The following is a 22,645-nucleotide window of genomic DNA, read 5'->3' as shown; positions in this document are numbered from 1 at the left end:
CTTCCCTTATTTTTATTGTGTTGCCCCAGTACCTCAGTTACAGCCCTGGATACCAGTCCCTACAGTGATCTAGTTCCTTGTTAAACTGGAAAATTCCCTCACAAAGACTCTCTATTGATCCAGTGAACGTTGGCTGCCTGCATTCCTAGAATATGGAATGAGGCAACACACACCGAGGTTACAGCTTGGGCTGTGTTTGTTTTCAGGGCTGTAGCAGTACAGGGCTCCTGGCAGACAGGAGGAACATTCAGGAGACAGGACACTGGAGCCCTGTCAGACAGGTCTCCTGACTCCCTTTGCCATGGCACAGCCAGCAGTTAGGGGAACTGCACTGAGTGGCAGCGACTTCCACTCCTCCTGTCCCCAAACAGAACGTGCTTCCTCAAAACAGCTTTTCCTCCCTCTCCTAAACCTAAATACAGACAGAGCTGTCGCTTGTGGAACTCGCTCTAGTGATGGAATGGCATCCATGGTGGCCACAGCTGGGGCTGGTACTTCCTGGACCCCACCTGCAGGGCTGCATCCAGCTCTGGGACCCCAGCACAAGTGAGATGTGGAGCTGTTGGAACAAGTCCAGAGGAGGCCACTGAGTTGATCTGGAGCCAGGCTGGGAGAGCTGGGGAGGTTCACCTGGACAAGAGAGGGCACCAGGGAGACCTGAGAGCCCCTTCCAGGGCCTAAAGGGGCTCCAGGAGAGCTGGAGAGGGACTGGGGACAAGGGATGGAGGAACAGGACAAGGGGGAATGGCTTCCCACTGCCAGAGGGCAGGGTTAGGTGGGAAGAAATTCTCCCCAACCCTGGTAGTGTTCAAGGTGTTCCTGCCCATGGCAGGGGCTTGGAATGAAATGAGATTTAAGGTCCCTCCCAGCCCAAACCATTCTGGGATTCTAGGATTCTACATAAACTTTGGGGTTTTTTCCCTTGTTTTCTGGTTTACTTTTCCTTGTTTTCAGAGGACTTTCATTTTGCACAAGGCAAAAGTCTGGAATAGCTCAAGCTATCACTGAGCCCTCCCCCAGACCTTTTTTGTGCTTCATTGTTTTTGTCCATGGCCTAACAATGCAAGCAGTGCCTTGAGCTGGGACCAGCAGCCAAGTGGCCACCAGCGATAAAGAGAAGGAAGGAGGAGCAAGGGAGAGTTTGACCTCACCACCTTTGTTTAGATTGCTGGTTCTTTTTAGAGTTTCCTCTTCTTATTTCAAGTACTTGGGGAAAGAGAAGGGAACTGTAGCCAGAGCATTATGTGTGTTTAGCCCATAATCTAAACATTTTTATCATCTCTCTCTTTTTTTTTTTCCCTTTATTTTATTGGCAGTGGCTTAAATAGCTACAGAAATAGTGGAGAAATGGAGAGACTAAAATTTTGCAAGATTTGAATTCTGGGCAGCGTGCCAAGTACCAGGTAACTTTTGGCAGGACTGCAAGGTTTGGTTTGCACACACTGCTTTCAGTCCTCAGCGGGGATGTGTGTGCTCAAAGTGGGAGTCCAGTGGCTGGGACCTTCACAGCTCAATTATACCATAGAGACAAACTCCTCAAAAACTTCACTTTAAAAAGGGTGAGGGGCTGTTATAGGACTAACACCCTTGATTTCAGCCTGCTGCCCACTTCTGTGTTGCTGCATTCTCTGGTAATGACAGAGTACTGGAAGCCCCCATTTCTATGCAGTAGTTACAGGGGCTGTGCAAAGAAACATCCAGTGTGGCATCAGAAATAAAACAAGGCCACTGCTGGTTCTTCTCTTGGTTCTTCAGACGGGCAAGAGCCAATTTGTGCATCTAAACACATCAAGGGAAAACACATTAAGACTCATACAAACAACTCGCCTGGAGCAGAAATTCTGTCTGGGTTTACGTAAAAAAAACCCACCACTGTGAGAACAATTAAATAGTGGACTAAGTTGCCAGGGAAGTGGTAAAAGTTCCCCTCACTGGAAATATTCAAGGCTTGGCTTGACAGAGCCCTGGACAGCCTAACTCAATGGCCCTGCTTCCAGCAGAAGTTTGGAGCAGATGGTCTCCAGAAGCCCCTTCCAAGCTGGATTTTTCTGTGATCTATCATAATGCTTCTAATCATCATGTTTCAAAGTTGGGATAACAGAAGAATGTTGTTATTTTCTCTCATGTCAGGCAAATGAGGATTCCAGTGCCTACGGAAATACTAACTTTATTATGGAATAGAAAAGGAAGGAAAAGCCATGGTTGCATTTCACTTACAAACATTAGTGCAACCGACTGTGGTCAAAACCAATCTGGCAAAGTTGAACTGCACAGGTAATAACCAGGAGAATACAGGTCTCTGCTACACATCATCAGAAAAGCAATAAAATCATCTTTTTTTGAGGGCACTTTTAATGCAGTAAACATGCAGCACAAAACAGCTGCACTTGCAATGGTGGATCTGTCAGAAATCAAGCAGTTTTTAAAATAAGTGTCATGCTTTCCTATAAAAGCCAAATAAACACTGACACCTAAATTGCTTTGAAAAGAAAACAGAATTACTAGTGACTTGAGAAAGTTTATCAGTTCTAAGTAGATCTCTATTATATAAACAAGGCCACTGCTCTTTCTTCTGTGGGATAGTTAAGGAGGCAGGAGAGAACCCCAGCCAGGTAACATGCTAAAAAAGCAGATTATTGTTATCCATGTTAGCAATTAGAGCAGCAAGCATGAGAAAATCAGTGTAGAGGTCATAATACACTTGTTAATTACATTTGCTGTCCTAAAGGACAATGAGAAACCCTGTGCCCAGGGTTTTTTTGGTGATTATTATCACCCAAATAATCAGAGTAGTTGTTAATTGGTAAGATTCTTGCTGCCTGCTTGGCCCTGAGATGCCTCCTGGATTTACTGGTGCTGCCCAGGAGGTGATGGCCTTTTGTCCAGGCAAATTCTTGTGTGAGTGCAGCTGATGTGGAGAGGAGCAGGATGCTAACAGGATTACGGGGTCAGCAGGTACCTCCCCCGCTGACAGATTAGCACGTCGTGTCCTTTGTTGTGTGGCTTCCCCCTGCCAGAAGCCAGGCTTGGATGGATGGACTTAGGTTCTCAACAGCCAAACTTAATGAACAGAAAAACTTGTGAACATTTTGGGATCCATTTACTGTGAGTTCAAACCCTAGGAGTGCTGAGGTTTTTATAAAATTATCTGGAAGGAAAATGAGGCAGACGAGACCAATCACTTCAGAGCAGGGAAAATACATCAAAAATCCAAACTGTTCGGCTTTCCTTTGTGCATCTCCTTTTGAACTCTTGCAGCTCATTCAGTGTGCAAGATGGCTTAGCAAATCCCATTTCATTTGCTACATATGCCTTCTTGGACAGGCTCCTGACGAGAAGCTTCTCCATGGAAAATGGAGCCTTGGAACAGGAAGGCTGTGTTTAAACCCCGTGCTTAGTCTTAATGAATATACTCGGAATAAAAAGCAACCAAAACCATCTGTGGTCAGAAGAAGCAAATCCAGATGTGGTGGGGATTTAGTCCTCTCCTTCATTAATCATGTCTGCAGGATCATTCAGCTTCTGCAGCCTGCGCCTGCTGTCCTTTTGCAGGGCAGTTAATCATGCAGGAACATCAGCTCACTTGGGAGGCAAGTTTCGGTCACAGCTTTGTTAATCAAATGGAAGTAGGATTTCTTACTCCTCTAAGAAGAGTCACTGTGGTTTCCTTAGTTAAGAAGGGAAAATGACAGGTCTAATTGCTAGATTTGGTGTCCTGCTGCACTAAAGTCTGTTCAGCGACAGCGCAATGTCAGCCTTCCTCTGTTACCAGGCTGCAAATCCCACCCCATAAACTCATTTCCAACATTTGGGAAGGCTTTTGTCTTCCCAGGAAGGTGTGGCTGCCCATTTGAAGCGGTAAAGAATCCCCTGGATCTCCAAGGGATGGATTTTCCTCCTGGATTTTCTGCTGAGATCAATAGGTTGAGCTGTGCTTGTTGTTTGCTCTCCTGCAGTGGGAAGGGCCCTGAGCTGTGCTTTATTTACTGGTTCCTGTGCACCACCCCCATTTCTACCTGAGGGGACAAATCAACCTGTCGTGTTTGACACTGAGGGAGCTCCAACAATGAATTTGTAAAGGCCTGTGCATTAACTGCTTTGACATGAATGTCCTAGCTAATTAAAATACAGCCTCTAATGGCAGCTGAGCAGGAAGGAGCACCTCTAGCTGTGTCACTTACCAGATTTCATAACTAGTGACTAAGCAGAGAAGAAAATGGTCTTTCAATTTACCAAATATGATGGGAGTGTTTAGTAAACAAGAAAAGTTCCACACATGTATTTTATTTCATTTTTTTTTCAATTTACATATATACAAACCCGTTTAATTTCTTGGCCACTGGGACAGGCAGATGGAGTATGCAACAGCTGGAGGTGATTCTCAGCTCTAGGATTCCTTGCTTATAGGAAATAAAATCCAGAACCACATCTGAAAGTTTCTGATTTTTGCATCCCTATTCAGAACTTTCACTCCTGTCCCAAGTGCACGTCCCGTGACATGTCCTAACAACCAGAGTTTCCCCCTTGCTGATTCCCATCGGTGTTGGGTTTGCTACAACTCTTCTTTCCTGTTCTTCCAGATCCAGCATTGCCCCTCCAGCCTTCCAAAAGGAGACTCCAGCTTCAAAGAGTCACAAGGCTGACATCAAAGGAGCAAACTTAAAGCAGTGTTCTCCTCAGGGTCCTGACACGGCAGGTGACAGGGCCAACAGCACTCCTGCAGGAAAACCTGGGAGGGGAGAATTCCAGGGGAACTTTTCACCACAGGGCTTGAAGGTAATGATTACAAAGTTAAGGCAAGGCAAAGTCTCTTGTTCTTGTGGAGTTACTGGTTTCAGAGGAGTTTTTTTACTTAAGTACTCAAGGTGTGCAGAGCTCTTTCCCTTCTCCACAGCCACTGCCTAGAGCTGTACTTGCATCAATCTGTTTATTTGTAACAAATCAGTTTTAAATCTGTTTTAAAAGCAGCCTTGACGTGCAACTTGGTAATATGGCCTAAGTACTAACAGCCTGTGTATTTGATTATAAACATTATAACTTGCTCAAAATAGACTTACATGGGTTTGGTTGCACTCCCTGTGAACTGGGAACCTAAGACACACTTATGGATAGGAAAGAAAAGAGCAGAGCTCCTCTCCAGAGTTTACCATTAGCAGTGTGCTGTTCTCCTAATTTTTGAGGAGGAGTTCTGGGTAAGCTTACCTGGTGTCTTTAATCTCAGGTGTCAACAGAGAGAGAAACTTCTAGTCCTCATTACAGGGAAGCTTTCATGACCTCACCTCGCCCTCTGACAACTAAGAAAAGAGAGTTTTTACCCCAAGTTTTCAACCTCTCTGCTCAAAAGTATTTATTTTTGGAGGGACAAGATGTGTCCTGTTTGGATATCGAGGATGGAAATTCTAGATTTGTAGCAAGGCTAATGTCTGGCTGAGCCTTGCTATGGGATAAGTGCATGTGTGTGTGTGTGTATATATATATATACACATTCTTACAATGCAAGTGGAGATCTACTGATCCATGTCACCATTAATGCATTATGAGAATGTTTGACTGCAGGAAAGTGCCTCAGATTATGTATCAGATTCAATTCAGTGAAAAACCCAGACATTTATAAATTATTTGCAACCAAGCAGGGCAGAATGATGAATGTTACTTACAATTTGGTATTTTATGAGCACTGGTATCCAATGAGTATTTGAGTGAATGTTGTTTACATGTTGAATGACAATAAAACATAACTGAGAGGATAATAAGGAGGGAAGAAGGCAGCCAGCAAAGCCTCCTCCTGCATTAGGTTGTGCACTCAGCAGCCTGATTATATTTTGATTCTCAAAACCTTTGAAAGATAGAGACAAAATTATATTTTTACCATCATCTGCTATTGAAATGTACCTTTGCCTTGCTTTTCTTCCTTCATGAGTAGCTCAGACTGTCATCAATACTTTCTGCACTTACAAGAAAAAGAGGTTTCATCTGATTTCTTTCTTTAATAAGTGACCACAAACACCATTTTTATCTCTTCCCTAGAACATTCAGTTCATATATGAAGCAGCACTTCATATACTGTCTCCCCACCCCACCATACCTTTCATTTCATCTTGATATAAGAAGGATATTTTTTGTAGCAAGAACAACCATTCACTGGAACAACCTCCCCATGGGTGTGGTGGAGTCTCTGCTGCTGAAAGTTCTCAGGATGCAATGGCACGAGGTGTTAGATAATCCCATTAGACTCCCTCTCCCACGAGAGGTTGGACCAGATGATCTTTTAAGGTCCCTTCCAACCTGACTCGGTGATTAAGAACCTATTAAAATCCACTCTCCTGTTGGTGGGTTCTCAGTGCTTCTTGCCAGTCCCTCAGAATCAGGGTAGTAGCTAAAGCACAACCAACTCTTTCTTTTTAGGGCTATTTTATCAAAATGTCATTTTTGGTTCTCCAGCCTGAACAGCTGTAATTCTCTAGGAGTATCTTCTGCAGCTCGATTTTCAGACCTCCTTCCAAGCTTTTGAAAATAACTCTTAAGGATAACATTTTTGTGTTACTTAGATAGGATTCAGAACATATTTCAGCCAACAGCCTGTCCTGAGAAAAGGGCTGTTTTTATCTTGTGACACATCTTGTTGGGACTACTCTCTGCAACCTGATTTTGACTTTCAGACAATCATGATTAACAGTTTCCTCTAGCAGTAGATAATTATTATTTATGCAGGACAGTTCTGTTCCATTTGCAGCTCTCTCTGTCAACAGCACCTTGTTATCCTGCCTACAAAGTCAGTGGGCTTAAAATGGCTCCTTTCCCTTGGGGAAATCTTCTAAGGTAGTTTGGGATAGTTAATCATCTCTCCTAATGGATTTCACACACATTTCACTGAAGTGCTTCTGTTTGCTAACAAACTGTGTGTCTGAGGCCGTGGCAGAGCACACACAGGGGGTGTGAGCACACACAGGGTTCCCTCTGAAGCAAAGGGCTCACTCAAGTGCTGTTATGCAGCGTGTCAAAGATACTGGTTCCTTGGCATGTCTCATTTGCAATCAGGCAAGGAGAAGTAGCCAACAAGGTGGCAAAGATTTCCCAGTCCCCCTGATGACACATTTGCACCCTGTCAGCTCTGTGGTTAAGGCCCATGTGTTAGACCAACAACCACTGGAGTTCATTCCATGGTGTGCCCACGGTGTTGAGAGTGGATCTCGTGTCTGAGGCACATCAGGGTTCCATTACAGTCCCTCTGCAGGGAGATAATGAAGAAGGGATTGTGGAGACAACCTCCTTCTCTCTCCCTCCTGAACCAGAGCTGGAGGCCAACACAAAATAAGGCAGTGTAGTGGCTGTGACTGCACTTCATGGGTACTACAGCTCCCAGGGCTTTCACTGGTGCCTCGTGGGTCCAGAGCCTGAGGCAGCTTGGACCTCTCTCCTGGTGTCACACTGCCACAAGGGAAATTACAGAGGCAGTGGAGACAGATTTCAGTCCTTTGGTGGGCAGGAGGTGCTTCTCCTGGTCCTGCTCACTCAGGAATTCACTTTCTCTGTGGGATGGCAGAGCTCCATCACGTTGCCCTTTAGTATACAGTCCAAACTTCGGGATATAATACAAAACAGGTGTTTAAAGAAGGAACTTTTAGGGAGAGTAAGGGGAAAAAACCCTCAAAGATCAGGATTTCATAGCAGAAAATGTGGGGAAGTATTTTTCTTGGTTCTGGTGGTATTTTTGTTTTGATTGTATTCCTTTATCATTGATAGCTGCAGTGTGGATGTTATATCAGCCTAAAACATGGATTTCTTATCCTAGAGAGGATGGTTTTGTTTTTAAGCAGGATAGAAATAGGATCATTTATATCTGTTCCTGACTTGGTTCACGTTTCTCATGGTATCTTTTGAAGATGCTTAGGACACAAGCCTTGCCATTAAAACACAGCATTTCCCTATCTTGAAAGGGAAATTACAGCCTTTAATTAGCTAACGTCTGTGAGATGCTTGGGGATCTTGGGGAGCAGGTAGTACCAAGTATAAATGTTATAATTAAGTAAACTATTCAGTTCTCACTTTGTTTTTACCCTAGCTGTAATTAGACAGGGAAGTTTCCCATTCAGTGCACACGCCAGCATCTGTTCTTGGGTATAAAGCTTCTGGGATTTGGCATATTTTCATCTGCTAAAGGATGAGACAGAATAGCAATCCAGTTTATGGCTCATGAATTTTCCACAGTTTATCTCTCCAGGCTCCTGGAGCTTGACTTGCACATTCCACGTGACTGTGTGTTACGAAAAGCTTCTCAGCCACATTTGATAAAAGTTATGCTACACTGAGCAGAGCCTGAATTCTCTGAGTTAACACCTTTCAAATGCACAGCAGTAAACAGTGTTTCCTCCTCAGTCCTCCTCTGCGGGCTCTGGGGCAGAGCCCATTAAATGTATCCATAACAGAGCCTGATTCACGTGTGACCCCTAGAAGTGCTGTGCATGGAGTGTTATATCTCAGCTGAGAGATCTATGGACTTGTGAGACGCCGTTTCAGGGGTGCTCTGGGTGAGCCTGGTCTCCTCAAGGTAATTAAGCAATTGCTTAATTGCTCCATTACTCTTCGGTACAACGATCCTGTGCCCAGAGAGTGAGTGTGAGTTTCGGAAGGAAGGAGGCTCTTTAGCAGAACACTGAACTTGATGTTACCTATCATCTTCAATACTTCAAACCTGATCAAGTTTAGTGTTGGTTTAAAAAGATTCACCCCCAAAATTTTTACCCATCCTGTGATCAACTGAGTGGCAAAGCACTAAAGTACCGACCCCACAACCCACGTAAGCAAACCTGAGCTCTGCTGAAGCAATTTCACAGCCAGTGACAGATGTGTGCAGGCTGAATGAAGAGTGTTCAAGGCTAAAATGCATAACTTCCCATCACTGTGAATGTGTGTGTCATCACTATCCAGTGTGTCATCACTATCCATATTCATTGCAGCTCATCAACTCCATGCAAAACATATGAGGCACAGTAACGATGGCACCCTGCCCATCGTTGGATTAGCACTGTAAAAACAGCAGAACAGAAGATTATACCTTAAAAAGTCACAGCTGGTCCAAAGCATCACTGAAGTTATTATTCAGAGGCAAGGAAATTTGGGTATCTGTTCCGTGCTGTCCTGTGAGAGGATCTGCACACTGGTGCTCTTGCATGTTTTAGGAAGTTGGCTCGATCACTGGGCAGTATTTACTGATCTTTACTGATGCGTATTTTAGTGCCTGCTCGTGCAGGTTTATCCTTCATCCTGGAATCGTGCATTCTATAGCAACATTCAGCATTCCTGGTAAGAGTGGGAAGATACAGCCCTGAAGACTGAGTTATGAGTCATGGAATGGTTTGGGTCAGAAAGGACCTTAAGGACCATCTCATTCTACCACCTGCCACAGACAGGGACATTTTCCAGTATCCCAGGTTGCTCCAAGCCCCATCCAGAGCACAACCAATACAGTCGTGGATCCTCCGGGAATAACCTCAAACACAAACCAGTTTGTAACTCTGTGTGGTGCATCCCAGCTTTTGTGTTGGGAGAGGGAGGCAGCGGTTGACTTGTGTGCTCTCTCTGCATCCCACGGGCTTTGTTAATGAAGAGTTACCGGGTAATTAGTTTTCTTTACAAAGTAAAATCATTCCAAGCATCCTCAACTTAGAATCCCAGAATGGTTTGGGTTGGAAGGGATCTTAGAGATCATCCAATTCCAAGCCCCTGCCCTGGGCAGGGACACCTTCCACTAGCCCAGGTTGCTCCAAGCCCCGTCCAACCTGGCCTTGGACACTTCCAGGGATGGAGCAGCCACAGCTTCTCTGGGCAACCCGCCTTTAGCGTGGCCTGGTGTTTAAAGCGGCCTCTATGGAAACTCCGCAGGGTCTGCGCGTGCCTCCAGGGGGACGCGGATTTTGCGATGGGGGTGACAAAGTGACGGTGGGAGGAGGAGGCAGCAGCGGGGGCAGAGCAGGGGGCAGCGGGACGCGGAGGGCCGGGGGCCACCGCTGATGTCCCCGGCAGCCCGGGAGCAGTGCGGGTGTCCCCGGCAGCCCAGGGGCAGTGCGGGTGTCCCCGGCAGCCCAGGGGCAGCCCGGAGCAGCGGGCGGGGCGGGGGCGGTGCCGCCAAGGGGGCGGTGCAGCCGGGTCGGGCCGGGCCGGGCGCTGCGGGGCCGCCGCTGCTGCCGCTCCGCTCCCGCTCCGCCGCACCATGGGCGGCTCTGCCTCCGCGCCGCTGGACGACAGCAAGTGCACCTACATCCGAGGTACGGGGGGCTCGGCGGGGCTGCGGGGCACCGCCGCCGGGAATGCCGCCGGGAATGCGGCGGGAGCGCTCCCGGGCATCCCCGCGCATCCCGCTCGCCGGGCAGCGCGCCGGGCACGGCGGGGTTTGCGCTGACTCCCAGAGGCCGGTGGAGTTTGGAGCGCTTCCTTAAGCGGCGATGCACTAAAAATTCCCGTGGAGGAAGTGTTAAGTAGACGGTAAAAAGTTTAGGGATCGTGGGAGCGATGCGGCTGAATCTGTCCGGGTGACAGCTGATCCCGATCCCCCGGCGCCGGCACCTCCCACGGCACCAGGGTTTGCCAGCGTAAATCAGATCCCGATCCCCCAGCGCCTGTAGCTTCCAAGGCACCAGTGTCTGCCAGGGTAAATCAGATCCCGATCCCGATCCCCCAGCATCGGCAGCTTCCAAGGCACCAGGGTCTGCCAGGGTAAATCAGATCCCGACCATACACTCTCAGGCACATGGTGTGACTCTTGGGGTGTCCTGTGCAGGGCTAAGAGTTGGACTCCATGATCCTTGTGGGTCCCTTCCAACTCAGCATGTTCTGGAATTCTGTGATTCATATGGCCTGAAGTTTTGCCAAGCTTGCTCCAGGCAGTGGGAACACTGTAGGTGAGTATTTAGGTAAACTGTTCAGATTGTGTAAGGACATTCCTTTATCCCATTAAAATGTTAGGAAAGAGAAAACAAACAAAAACCCACTTTGAATTATGCTTATGGCTACTAAACTATGAAGGAAAAGAGCATAAATCGGTATTTTAGGGGGTATTTTTGTTACTTGAATAGTTAACTATGAAATACATCTTATTCTTGCCTGTCTACCTGTGCTGCTTATCGGTAAGGCGGCAGGTAGAGTATTTACAAAGCAAATTTTAAGGCTGGAGATTTACAAGTGAAGTAAAAGTTTGCATGAGAAAAGGAAGCCCAGTTCCAGCACTTCATGTATTATGCATGTGGAGCCTGCAGAGTCCTCTCTGCTGTGGACTGGGAGATCAAACTCCGTGGATTCAGGCCGGAGGGTGACTCCTGGGTGGTGCCCACAGCCCAGCTTGTCCTTGGATTCTGTTGCTCCGGGATTTTTTTGTGGTGTAGAGGGTGTGCAAATGTTGAACTGCTCCTCTGTCAGGACTCTTTTGAAATCACAGTGGGTCTTTCAAGAGATTCCCATAGTGGGAAAGATGTCCAGTTATTACATGGTTTCCACCCAAAAAGCTACTGGCCTCACATGCAGAGATTTTTCTGTGGTGCCCTCTCAGTATTGTCATTTTTTCCTGCCTGGTTGAGGGTGGTTTCAAGTCCCATCAGAGCCATGAGGGTGCGATCCCCATGGATTTCTATTTTCCTTTACACTTATCCCTGTGCTGCAGCCAGAGTTGCATTTCCATAGTTCAGCATTTCAAGTTTCTGCTCCCTGAGTTGTGAGCGCCTGAAAAGGCTGATGACTATTTACTGCAAAAAAATATCAGGAAATTCAGGGAGCTGGTTGGTTTCTCCACAGCTGTGCAAGAGGAAACCGTGCAGGTCCTTGCCCTGGACATCATCTAGAATCAGAACTGGGAGCTGGTGCTGGAGGGTTGGAAAATCCCTCGGTGTGAAGTGGGGCTGGGTGTGCGTCTGAAACTTCCCTCAGCTGTCAGGGAGGGGGCCTTTGCCACGCTGGGAGCTGGGCAGCTCTTCAGACACAGCTCTGGTTTGCTTGTCACATCTCTGCACAGGCAAGAGAGAAAGCCAAATCACTGTGGAAAAAGGAATGAAAGCACTGTGCTCATCCCCTGGCGTGTCTGCTGTTCTTACTGTAAGTGAGGATCCCCCACTCTAAGCTCCTGCTTGGAAAAATAATTAATGAGGCACTTTGTACAGAGACTGTGAATTAGCACTTCCAAGAAGGAAAAGGAATCAGGAAGAGCATCTTAAATCGAAAGAGTGCAATGCAGCCAGCTCACCTGACCTACTGCTGATGCTGAGGCTGGAGTCTGTAAGACTCAGGCCTTGCTTATCTGTCTGACACTCTTTGGGGTGATGGGTGTGCAGAGTGAGCTGGGCTGAGCTCCCCTCAGTGGAACAGGAAGCAGGCTGAAGCAGTGAGGCTTCAGCACATTTTTCAGCTGGCTTTGTAAAGCTTAGGTGTGTTTTTGTGGCGGGCTGGGAGCTTTGGGGGTTCTTTTCCTCCAAAGATGATGCAGGGGTGTCCTCAGGAAAAAGGGAAGGGAGAGACCTGTTTTTTTGTCAGCAGAACTGTCAGTCCATAGTGCTCAGGAGGGGGATTGTGAGACAACAAGCCCAAGGATGTGCCTCACACACCCTACTCAGAGGCAGCAGCCAGCAACACTCTCTGGACTTTGTGCATTTTGGGGTGCTCACTTATGTTGACCCAAATATCAGTAACCTCAAGACAGGAAATCCTGAGTATTACTTCAAGTGAGAGTTTGGTCTAGCCCATGGTTTTTGTCCTGATGGTGTAATTGAATTTCTTGTTGCTCTAATGGTAATTTAATTTGCCTGAAATTAAATGTGTTGTAAAGCCTGGTAGCTCATTTAGACAACATTTAAGCTAAAACACAATGTAATGAATGGAAATGAGACGCTGAGGGTTAAAGGGGTGGATGTCCTGTGCAGGGCCCTGAGCTGGACTGGATGATCCTTGTGGGTCTCCTCCAACTCAGGAGATTCCACAATTCCATGATTCTGTGATACAGTACAGTTCTGCAGGTTTTCTAAGTTCCAGAAGTCTTTGAGGGATGAGAGGAGAACCAAACGAGGACAGGAACCATGTGATATGTAAAATGATGTTAAAATATGTAAACCCATTCAAATAGGTGTCTGTGTAAGCCATCAAGAGCCTGGCCCTCGGCACGGGCACCCCCAGGGAGAGCCTGGGAGACACTTTGCTGGCTGTTGGTTCCCCGTGGGTAAGTTGGAGCCTTGTCAGACCAGTTGGAGAAATGAATCCCAGAGAAAATCAGGAAGGCATCCTACGCGGCGTCTCTGTTACTGGAACCAAAGGCTGGGATTTCCACCTAAAACTGCTTTCCACTCCTGTGCTCTTAAGGAAGAAATGGTAGGATTGAACCAGCCAAACTGCAAAGCATTGAGAGCTGGGGCAATATCTTGGGTAATATCATGACCTGAAAGTCAGTAAATATAACTATTGACCTGATGATGTGTGTTTCCTGCAGCAAATAGTGCCTGAGAAGAGAATATACGATGCCAGTGTGTGATTTTTTTCCAAGTGGTCTTTGCAGGGCGATATGTGTGAAGCTGTGCTTGGAATGGCAAGGGCAGGGATCATCCCTGGGAAGTCTGAATCAACTACCTAAAGCCTTATTTGGGGATGGAAATGCTTTGAAAAACAACTTTTATAGTCAGAAAATTAAGAAGCTATATATATTTATATCTCACTTTGCAAGCCATCACAGCATATTTTGTCTTTTTTGAGTAGACACCAGTCTCTGTTGTGGGATGAAATTGTGAGTAAAATGTCAACACTCGATATTCGTCACTCCTACCTGAAGGAAATCACTGTCACAGAACAAGAATGGAAAAATGAGTCAGCAGGGAACTCCTGTGAGCGCTGGGGACAGTTTGTGTCCACGGGGAGAAGGTGGGTGGAGGATATTTAGGGGAGAGTGGGAGGCCACGTAGTGCCAGCAGGGAGGAGTGGGGCAGAAAGCCAGACCACATGCACTGCAGCATTACTGAAACCTTAGTTTCAAAGGTGTCTTCTGTGCTGTGCAGCATGAGCCTGTTTTTCTAACCATACCTATGGAAAAATACGGTTTTCCATTTATTTTAGGTCCATAAGATATTTTAAATATGCGCACATTGTAAGCAGTAAAATGATTTAAAGCCCTCTGAAATGAAAAGAAAATTTTATAGTAATTCCTTTAGGTTTTTGGACTGAGGTCTTGAAAACCAGGACTTGTGGCAGAGATAATCCTTCTTTGGGGGGGCCTGGGGGACGACATGGGGATTATTCAGGATATGAGTGAACTGGAGTTTAAAACATGGCAGGAATAATTAGGAGACTGGGAGTTGGTCATGTGAAAAGAGTTTATTATAAAAATTCCTGCTTTCAGTTTGATGAGGCATGGGCTGAACATATGATGGGAGGTGTTCATTGGGTGAATTAGGCATCTAATGATGCCTAATAAGTGCTCCACCCAACAAGGAGTGGTCCAGGTTGGGAGAGGGGAGTTCCAGACTCGGGGTGCTCTCGTTAAATCAGGGGATACAGTGGAATTGCCTGTTAAAGCAGCTCAGTGTGCTCTGAGAGATTGTGCTGGAGGTTTCAACATTGCTGATGGAAAATTTGTGCTTTGGTTCTCTAATATTAGAAAAGGAACAGTCAAGGAAGTGGATCTGACAGCAGGCAGAAGGTGGAAATGCCCTAAAGTGTTGATGATCTTCCATTTCTGCCCTGTCAGCAGCAGTAGGGGGGACCCAGCTCTGCCCTGTCACGTGTGGTGTGTTGGGAACAAATCTTTTTTAAATTTGGAGAAGTGGAGAGATTTCAAGCACCCAACACGAGTAATTTCAGCAGGTGCATCTTCAAAAGAGTTCAGTGTACAGAAAATGGAACTTCCCTGAAAGGTTATTTTTTATTAAAGGTGCTCAGTGTGCTTGACAGTATCCCATCCACCCATTTCTGCAAACATACAACCATGCAGAGGATGAGGCTCTGTAGTCATTGTATTTTGATTTGTTTGTTTAAATGCAGTTTTTCTTTCTTCCTTCCCTTCTTTTCCACCTCTTTCCTCACCCAGGCAGATGGGACAGTCCAGCCAAGGGTCACAGTGACAGCGCTGCGACCCTGCGGCACCCAGGGATGTACCCAGTGGGTTTCCTCATTGTTTGGGACATTCTTCCAAGCAGACTTTCCAGCTCTTCTTCTTCTCAGTCGGCAGTGAAAGCTGTTACTTAATGTCTGTAAGAAATTTCTTTCTAGCCATTTGTTTTGCCAGTGAATGTCAGTGTGGTATTAGTTAAGACAGGGGTATTTTTGTATGGTGATAAAACACTGTAGGTGTGTTCCTACAAGATGCACCTTACTTGAAAAAGCAGAGAGAGTCCCGATATTCTGTCATGTTTTAGAGACTGAAGAGGAGCCTGGTTTACCCTTTACTTGAACAACAAGATGAGAAAATGGGTTTCTGGCCTTACAGGAAAGCATCTGAATCAACTCCATCGGTTGTATGGAGATAAGTCACCCTGGCTCGGAGGGACATCCCCCGAGTGCCTGATAGAGCTCTGCAGTGACGTTCCCAGCCAGCCTTCACAGAGCTGTGAGCAGGGGTGCTGGAGGATGGAAGAATGACTTGGAATTAATTGTGGAAAAGTTGGCCTTTTTCTGGACAGGCACTCAGGCCGGATGTTGGATTTTCTGCTTTCAAGTGTCGTGGATCCTTCTGGGTTTAATTTGGGGTGAGACTGCAAGTGTAACACTTTTGTCAAGTCTGGCTGCACTTACTGCCTTTGCTCTCAGCCTGTTACAAGCTGAGCTGTGCTGTGTTTGGGAAATCCTGGCTGTTTTCCACTGGTGAGTGTGGCTGCAGCATCCCACACAGGTTGCCCAGAGAAGCTGTGGCTGCCCCTGGATCCCTGGAAGTGTCCAAGGCCAGGTTGGATGGGGCTTGGAGCAACCTGGGCTTGTGGGAGGTGTCCCTGCCCATGGCAGGGAGTGGAATGAGATGAGCTTTAAGGTCCATTCCAATCCAAACCTCTCCATAGTTCTTTGAGTGTGTTGTCTCTGGACTTTCCCTTCGAGGCTGCTTTTCCTTTTCATGTTCTGAGGTTTATGGTAAAAGCTGAAAGGATTTACCTGCAACTCCAAAAGTCTGTGGAAGAGGCAGAGCAGGATTTTCTTTTACAAACATGTATTGAATCCAGAATTCATGACAGTACCATCCAGTCCAATCCAAACAGGCATAAATATCCACACAATGAAAGAGTGAAGCAAAGCTCATGGGAAATTTGAAGTTCAATAAGTATGTGAGATTCTATTCTATGCACCTTGCAAAGCTTCCAAGTTCTTGAAGACCTTAAGAAATGAGATTTTGAAGGAAAATCCTTTTGGCTTTACTTGTTTTCTTGGAAGTTTTAGTGCTCAGAGAGGTTGTTGCTGTTGGAGCCAGTGGCACATTTTCATCCCATAGTTTTGATAAATGGTGCCAGCCTGTGCTGGAGAGGAGAGGCAGCTTCTCTTGGGTTTTTGTAGTCTTTAATTCAGGGGGCTGGGCACTTTCTTTTAGGTTTCAAGTGAATGCAAGCAAAAGGCATTCGGGGATGTGATTGATGGGAAAGTTATTTGCCACCCAACTTGAACAGAATTTACTGTCCTTGGTAACTTCCCAATTTCAGCTTTGGGAGATCAAGGCAGGATATACCTTCTCTGTTCAGCTTCCATTTCTCATATAGTCCCATTTGTTAACTTCTCTCAAAAGCACCATGAGCAATTTTGGAAGTTTACAGCCACGTCGTCTTGCAACAGGCACGGCCAAGAATTTCCCTGATCAAAGCAGGAGGAGATTTTGTTCCTCATTTTGTCAGTTGTCTGGGATCACATCCCATTTACCTTCTGGAAACGGCTTGAGGTTTTCCTAAATTCAGAAATCCCAGTTACCCATTTTGTGTCCCAGCTTTGCCTTCTACCAGAGCATGTGGGAAGTTGGGTTATTCTCCCTACCTGTTCAGCAGGATCATCTCAAGCTCCCTTAAACCAAAGCAAACTCTACACAAGAACTGCCCTTATAGATGATGTGCTGCATCACTGGGTTTGAAACCCAAAAGGTGGCCTCTTTCTGCTAAAGAAAGTCTTTTTTTGGGTAGTGTGAGGGAAGGGAAACCACCAGGGGTAGGGGAAGATGTGGCATTTGTCATGGTTTTCTGCTGTTTCTGTAGAAGAAAGTACGCACAGTGTTGAATTGGGCACAAGTATCAGTGCAAAGAGCTTCTTCTCAGTAGGAAAAGTGAGCAATAGGCTCATCTTTGCCAAAAATTCTGTAGTTGAGAGGCACACTGTAAGTGTGGAGCCTGCTGCACTTTTGTACTTGATATTTTCCAAAATCTGGAAGACTGATTGTTCTTCAATTAATGCAGCTTGGCCACAAATTGTAAGACAATCTTTGCATCTGATAGAGATTTTATGGATATTAAAGGGAGAAGAAGCAAGCACTGAGGTGATGAAAGCAGCTTTGGTGGTGGTGCCTTTGGGCAGTGGCAGCTGCAAAGCCAGTGTCTAGGTGGGGAAGGATGGTATCCTTAAGGAACGGGCTTTTAAAGTAGAGCTTTTCCCTTTGCATGGAATAAACAAGCTCTTCTCTTCACACTCACAGAACAATTCAAAGTGTTTCAAGTTCTGGAACATGCATGCAGGCATTTTCCTTTCTTTTGTGGTTAAAGGACAGTAATGAAACGAGGCCAGCTCTTAGATCAAAGCAAGATTAAAGCTCATGCAAATGGCTCAAACTTGTGTGAAGAAAGGGTTGGCCTGCTTGGGTCTCCTAAAAACTTTATCCTGTATCTTTTTATTAGTCTTACACATAAAAAAAGTTTGCTGGTGCTTCTGTACTGACACTTATCTTGGTATGTGTAGGCTAAGATTTTGGTGAATTAGTTTCTCGAGGTATTTAATTAAGTGTTAATTCTTGAAATAATAAGCCTTTAATCTTCATGCATCTATGAGGAGTTAACAGGTCTGACACGAGCAGTTGCTCTTACACTTTGGGAAGTACTGAAGCTTTAAGCCTAAATATTTAGGTCATCGCAGTGTTACTGTTATTTAGTTATTGAATCTTTTTTATTGCATTTTTTTTAAAGCTAAGTAGCAGGAAGTAGAAAACAAAAGCGACGCTGACTCTTGGGTTGTTCTGGTTAGATGAGCAAGAAGTTAAAAGCAATATAGTTTTCAAAAACATGTAGGTTGTTTTTGTGTGTTGAAATTCCTCTAGGAAATAAATGAAATCAGGAATAGTGTAATTATTTTCCAAACAAATTTTCTAGTGCAGAAGCAGTGATTAAAAATAACTTTTTGATGTTGGTGGTGGAGAGATCGATTCTCTCCTGTGCTGCTGTGCCCTGAGCAATGTGGTTCCCAAGGAGTGGGCAGGTGCTGCAGAGGGTGACACCCATGTGGTGGGTGACATGTTCAGTGTTTCTGTGCAGTCCCTGTTCAGGGCCCGACCAGCCAAGTGTGTCCCAGGCAGTTTTTTGGGATGTGGATGGGGGGAGGCACCACGGCAGCTGTGGCGGCACGACCGCGGCGGTCGGTACGTGTGTGCTGCAGGTGTGTGGTCATGCCCTGGCATCTCAGAGGGTGCTGTGCCAGCCCTGTAGGTCAGAGCAGAGCAGCGTGTGCTCCTTTGGGATTCCTCAAAGTGCACCTGGCACTGCAGTGCCCTAGGCTGGGACGGCTGCAGTGAGGGGTGCAGCGATCCCGCTGCTCCGTGGAGAACAGCAGCAGGTTTCTGGCTTGCTCCCTGCTTCCCGTGTGTTCCCGGGAGCAAGCCACAGTCTGGTCCTTCAGAATAAATTCTGCTTTTAGGATGTATGCAAAGTGAACGTGTCAGCTGATCTTCAGGTTGTTTTTTCTTCTGCTGGCACTGTGAACGTGGTGCCTCCTCCCCGTTACGGTTTCTTCCGAGAAAAGCCACCCACGTCAGCGCCTGGGCTGTTCGTGGGCTCTCCACTGACACCATCTGCACTGGTGAAGCCTTTTCAAATCATAGTGGACTTGCAAGGAGATCACTGGTATTGGTGTAAGACAATCCATTCATAGCTCCCAAAACTGCTGCTGTTTTTCCGGGTCCTTTGTGCTTCCACCAGGCAACGCACAGAAAAGGTCATTTAGGCCTGAATTTCACATTGGTTGTTGTCTGGTGGACGTGTTGGTCCTCACAAAGGCTGTTCGTGGTACAAACAGGGTAAAGCAATCCTTGTGCTTGGTTGTTTACTGTTTAAGCAGGAAAAATATGCAAAGATAAATCAGAGGTCCAGAGAAACGAAGGCACGGGACCAGGTTGTGGCAGGCCCAGGAGAAGCAGCCTGTGCCAAAGCTCTGCAGCAGCTCCAGCTGTGCTGGTGGGTCCCAGCCAGGAACACTTAATGAATGAGGGACGTGCCAGGGGCCAGCTGGACCTTCAAGCACTTGTGATCACAGAGTCATAGAATCACAGAGCATTTGGGGTTGGAAGGGACCTTAAAGCTCATCCAGTGCCACCCCCTGCCATAGGCAGGGACTCCTTTCACTAGCCCAGGTTGCTCCTGGCCTTGGACACTTCCAGGGATGGGGCAGCCACAGCCTCTCTGGGAAACCTCTTCTGTTGCTTCACTACTGTCTGAGTAAAGAATTTCTTCCTAACGTGGGATCTAACTCTGCCCTCTGTCAGTTCAAAACTGATCCCCCTTGTCCTATCACTATCTGCCCTCTCCTGCCTTTTTATAGGCCCCCTTAACTTAGTGAAAGGCTGCAATAAAGTTTCCCTGAAGCCTTTTCTTCTCCAGGCTGAACAATCCCAGCTCTCTCAGCCTGTCACTAAATGCTTTCACATCCAACCTTAGGAAAAAAGTGCCTACACCTTCTTTATATTATAAAAACATCTGGGATTTCCCCTGAAGGTTTATGTTCCAGGTGAGGGGAGCTGCAGGTTCTGAGGGGCTCAAAAGCCATCTCTGTCTGTGCACACCAGATGCCTGCTCACTTCCTGGGATGGCCCAGTCGCTGGAGTAATGCCTCCCTGGATTTACTACTGGTTTTCAGTTCTGTGTGCTTGGGATTCCAGCTAAAAAAATCATCCTCATGGGCCATATGTGGAATCCTGCTGCCTGCCAAGGAGCTTTTCCTTGCTCTTTTCAGAGATATACAGGTATTGTTGCTTCAGGCTTACAAAAGATGCCACCACCATCCCACCCCTTGGCATCCATCTTACCCCTCTCCTTCAGCCCCTCTCATCTCTTGTCTCAGGAAGGGGTTTTTAAAGCTTCACGTGATGTTTCCTTCCTCTGGATGAAACCCCAGTGGCTGTTTGTGCCGGGATTCTCTGCAGGGCTTTGTCTTGACGTTGATAACTGAAGACCTGATTCTGGAAGCAGTGTTGGGGATGTTAAACACCTTGGGTGAACGTTGCCTAAAGACCAGCTTGCTTTTATAGGACATGATATAGAGAACCCTTATGTATTTTCCCTTGATAGTCCACATATTGTAGTGGTCACAGTAGAGAAAAGGCAAGCTTCCATCATCCCCAGGCAAAGATTTAATGGCAAGGTCTGTGCAAAAGAAAGGAAAAAAGGTTTTTTTGCTCTTTAGGGTTATTCTGTAAAGCAATATCACTATAATTTAGTCTGCCAGACACTTTCCACTGTTTGCAGTTGCAGATGAGGCTTTGCCAGCCTTCAGCTGTCCAGACTGAAGTTTCCATGCTGAGTGTCTGCCTCAAGTTGCCGTTTTGAGAAAACTACAACTAAAATGGATGAGCTCTTTTTCTTTTTCCTTTTTTTTTTTTTTTGTGAATTAAGCTAAAGAAAACATGTTTTTCCTCTCTTTGGATGTTCTGTTGAGCAGCTCAGGCGTATCCTGCAAGAGCAGGGAAGGGGTTGGGGGCCATGGAGATGGAATAAGGGAAGCTGGAGGTGAGCGGGAAGGGTTTCTAAGCGCTGCCCATGTTCACCTGCTGAACTAAACTTTGTTGTGTCCATGTTTGCCCTCCGTGCAGGCTAGAAAATAGCTGCAAAGCCCACAGCTACCAGCTGCTGTTCACCAAGCAAACACAACTTTGTACCCTGTAAGTTTATGTGTGAGCTGAGAAGGTTCACGGATCTGGAGCCCTGAACTCATCGCTGGTGTCTCCACGAGGTTGGAAAGGCAGCTCTTAGGTATATTTTCTGTTGGCTTCATTCAGTAGGAAGCCCCAGATTTGTTGTTTGGGTTTTTTCCTTTCCTTCTGAGATTTCCTGTGCACCTGCCAAGCTACAAAGCGCCGTGCAGGCACCACTGAGCTGATCTTCCTGCTGAGACACTGGGAGAGGTGCTGGTGTTTGCTTTCATGCACGAGGACTTACGGCTGTTAATCTGCAGCTTGACAAACCTAGTGCTTAATTTTTCAGGGAACTGGCCGTTTTAGTGCTCTCTCCAAATTTCCAGGGGGCTCTGGCTGTGCTCAGTTGTGTCTGCAGGCACTCAGCACTTCTGTACGTTGGAAAAGAAGGTGGGAGGAGCCATCTGGGAGCTTCTGCCGTGAGTGACACTCATTTTACCCAGCTTCACGTTTTGGAGGAGACACAGAGACTGGATCTGGTTCTTTGGGGTGGTATTTACCTGCTTTTAAATATAAATCAAGGCTGTGCTACTTCCAGCTCACTGTGCCAGAAACTTTGAGAAGAAGTTGAGTAGAAGATGATATTTTTAGGTGTGATTGTAAAAAAAAAAGTAGTTTTAACCACAGCTGCTTGTGCTCCATCAGTCTTTGCTCTGAGCCCGGGAAGCAGCAGCAAAGCTGCTGAAGCCAGGGGTGTTTGAGGTTGGTGATGGTTTGTGAGCATGGCTGGAGGGGGTGTCCGGATGTTGGGGTTGCATTTGATGTGTCTGCGAGGAGGAGCCCCATCCTCTTCCAGATTGTCAGCTGATCTAAGCTGATGGTGAGGTTTGTGGTGCTTTTGGAAGAGAAAAGATCAGAGTCATAGGACGGTGTGGGTGGGACGGGACCTTAAAGCTCATCCAGTGCCACCCCCTGCCATGGGCAGGGACACCTCCCACTATCCCAGGGTGCTCCAAGCCCCATCCAGCCTGGCCTTGGACACTTGTGCTTGAACAAAGCTGTCCTTTCAACAGGACAAGAGGAAATGGCCTCAAGCTGCACCAGGGGAGGGTCAGGTTGGACATCAGGGAAAGAAAGGGTGGTCAGGCCTTGGCAGGGGCTGCCCAGGGAGGTTTGGAGTCCCCATCCCTGGAGGTGTCCCAGGAAGGCCTGGATGTGGCACTCAGTGCTCTGGGCTGGGGGACAAGGTGGGCATTGGGCACAGGGTGGGCTCAATGATTTTGGAGACCTTTATGATTCGATGGTTCTGTGATGTCCTACCAAACCAAAGGTAAGCTGTGGGGAGGGAGAGTGCCCAGAACAAACCCTAGGCTCCGTCTGGTGTGAAACTCTCCCAAAATCTGTGACAAAAGAAGCTTCTGTAGAAGACTTTGGAGGTTGGGCATTGAGGGCTTGATGTGTTCCCAATAATCCCTTGGGAGCTGCGGCCAAGTCGTGATGACCAATCCTAAACTGAAGCAGCACTGGGGTTTGTTGGGGGAAGAAGCAGAGTTCAAAGTGGATGAAGGAGGAAGGCCCCGTCTCAGTTCATCACCAACTTCCCTCAAGCTT

The 22,645-nt window shown here is 46.7% G+C and overlaps 1 protein-coding gene and 1 long non-coding RNA gene across 3 annotated transcripts in view; both read left to right on the top strand.

Annotated features, from left to right (window-relative positions):
- Nucleotides 1-22,645, top strand: part of FAM129A (family with sequence similarity 129 member A) — a 79,686-nt gene that overhangs the window by 10,654 nt on the left and 46,387 nt on the right. The window contains exon 1 of one of the 2 annotated variants that reach the window (XM_027704475.1): nt 10,191-10,265. The exons of the other annotated variant lie outside the window; for it this stretch is intronic. Coding sequence (XP_027560276.1) covers nt 10,211-10,265 — 55 coding nt within the window. The 5' untranslated portion in view covers nt 10,191-10,210. Of the gene's footprint in view, nt 1-10,190; nt 10,266-22,645 lie in introns of those variants that run through there. 2 annotated transcript variants of the gene reach the window in all.
- On the top strand, nt 1,323-5,215 carry LOC113977938. Its single transcript, XR_003537451.1, has 3 exons — nt 1,323-1,403; nt 2,131-2,274; nt 4,581-5,215. It is a non-coding gene; the product is annotated as an uncharacterized LOC113977938 (long non-coding RNA).

The sequence above is a fragment of the Neopelma chrysocephalum genome, unplaced genomic scaffold (genome assembly GCF_003984885.1).
Source record: "Neopelma chrysocephalum unplaced genomic scaffold, ASM398488v2 Primary Assembly neopelma1_281, whole genome shotgun sequence".
NCBI lineage: Eukaryota > Metazoa > Chordata > Aves > Passeriformes > Pipridae > Neopelma > Neopelma chrysocephalum.
The sequence above is the reverse complement of the archived record's forward strand: the minus strand, read 5'-3'. Positions and strand labels throughout refer to the sequence as shown.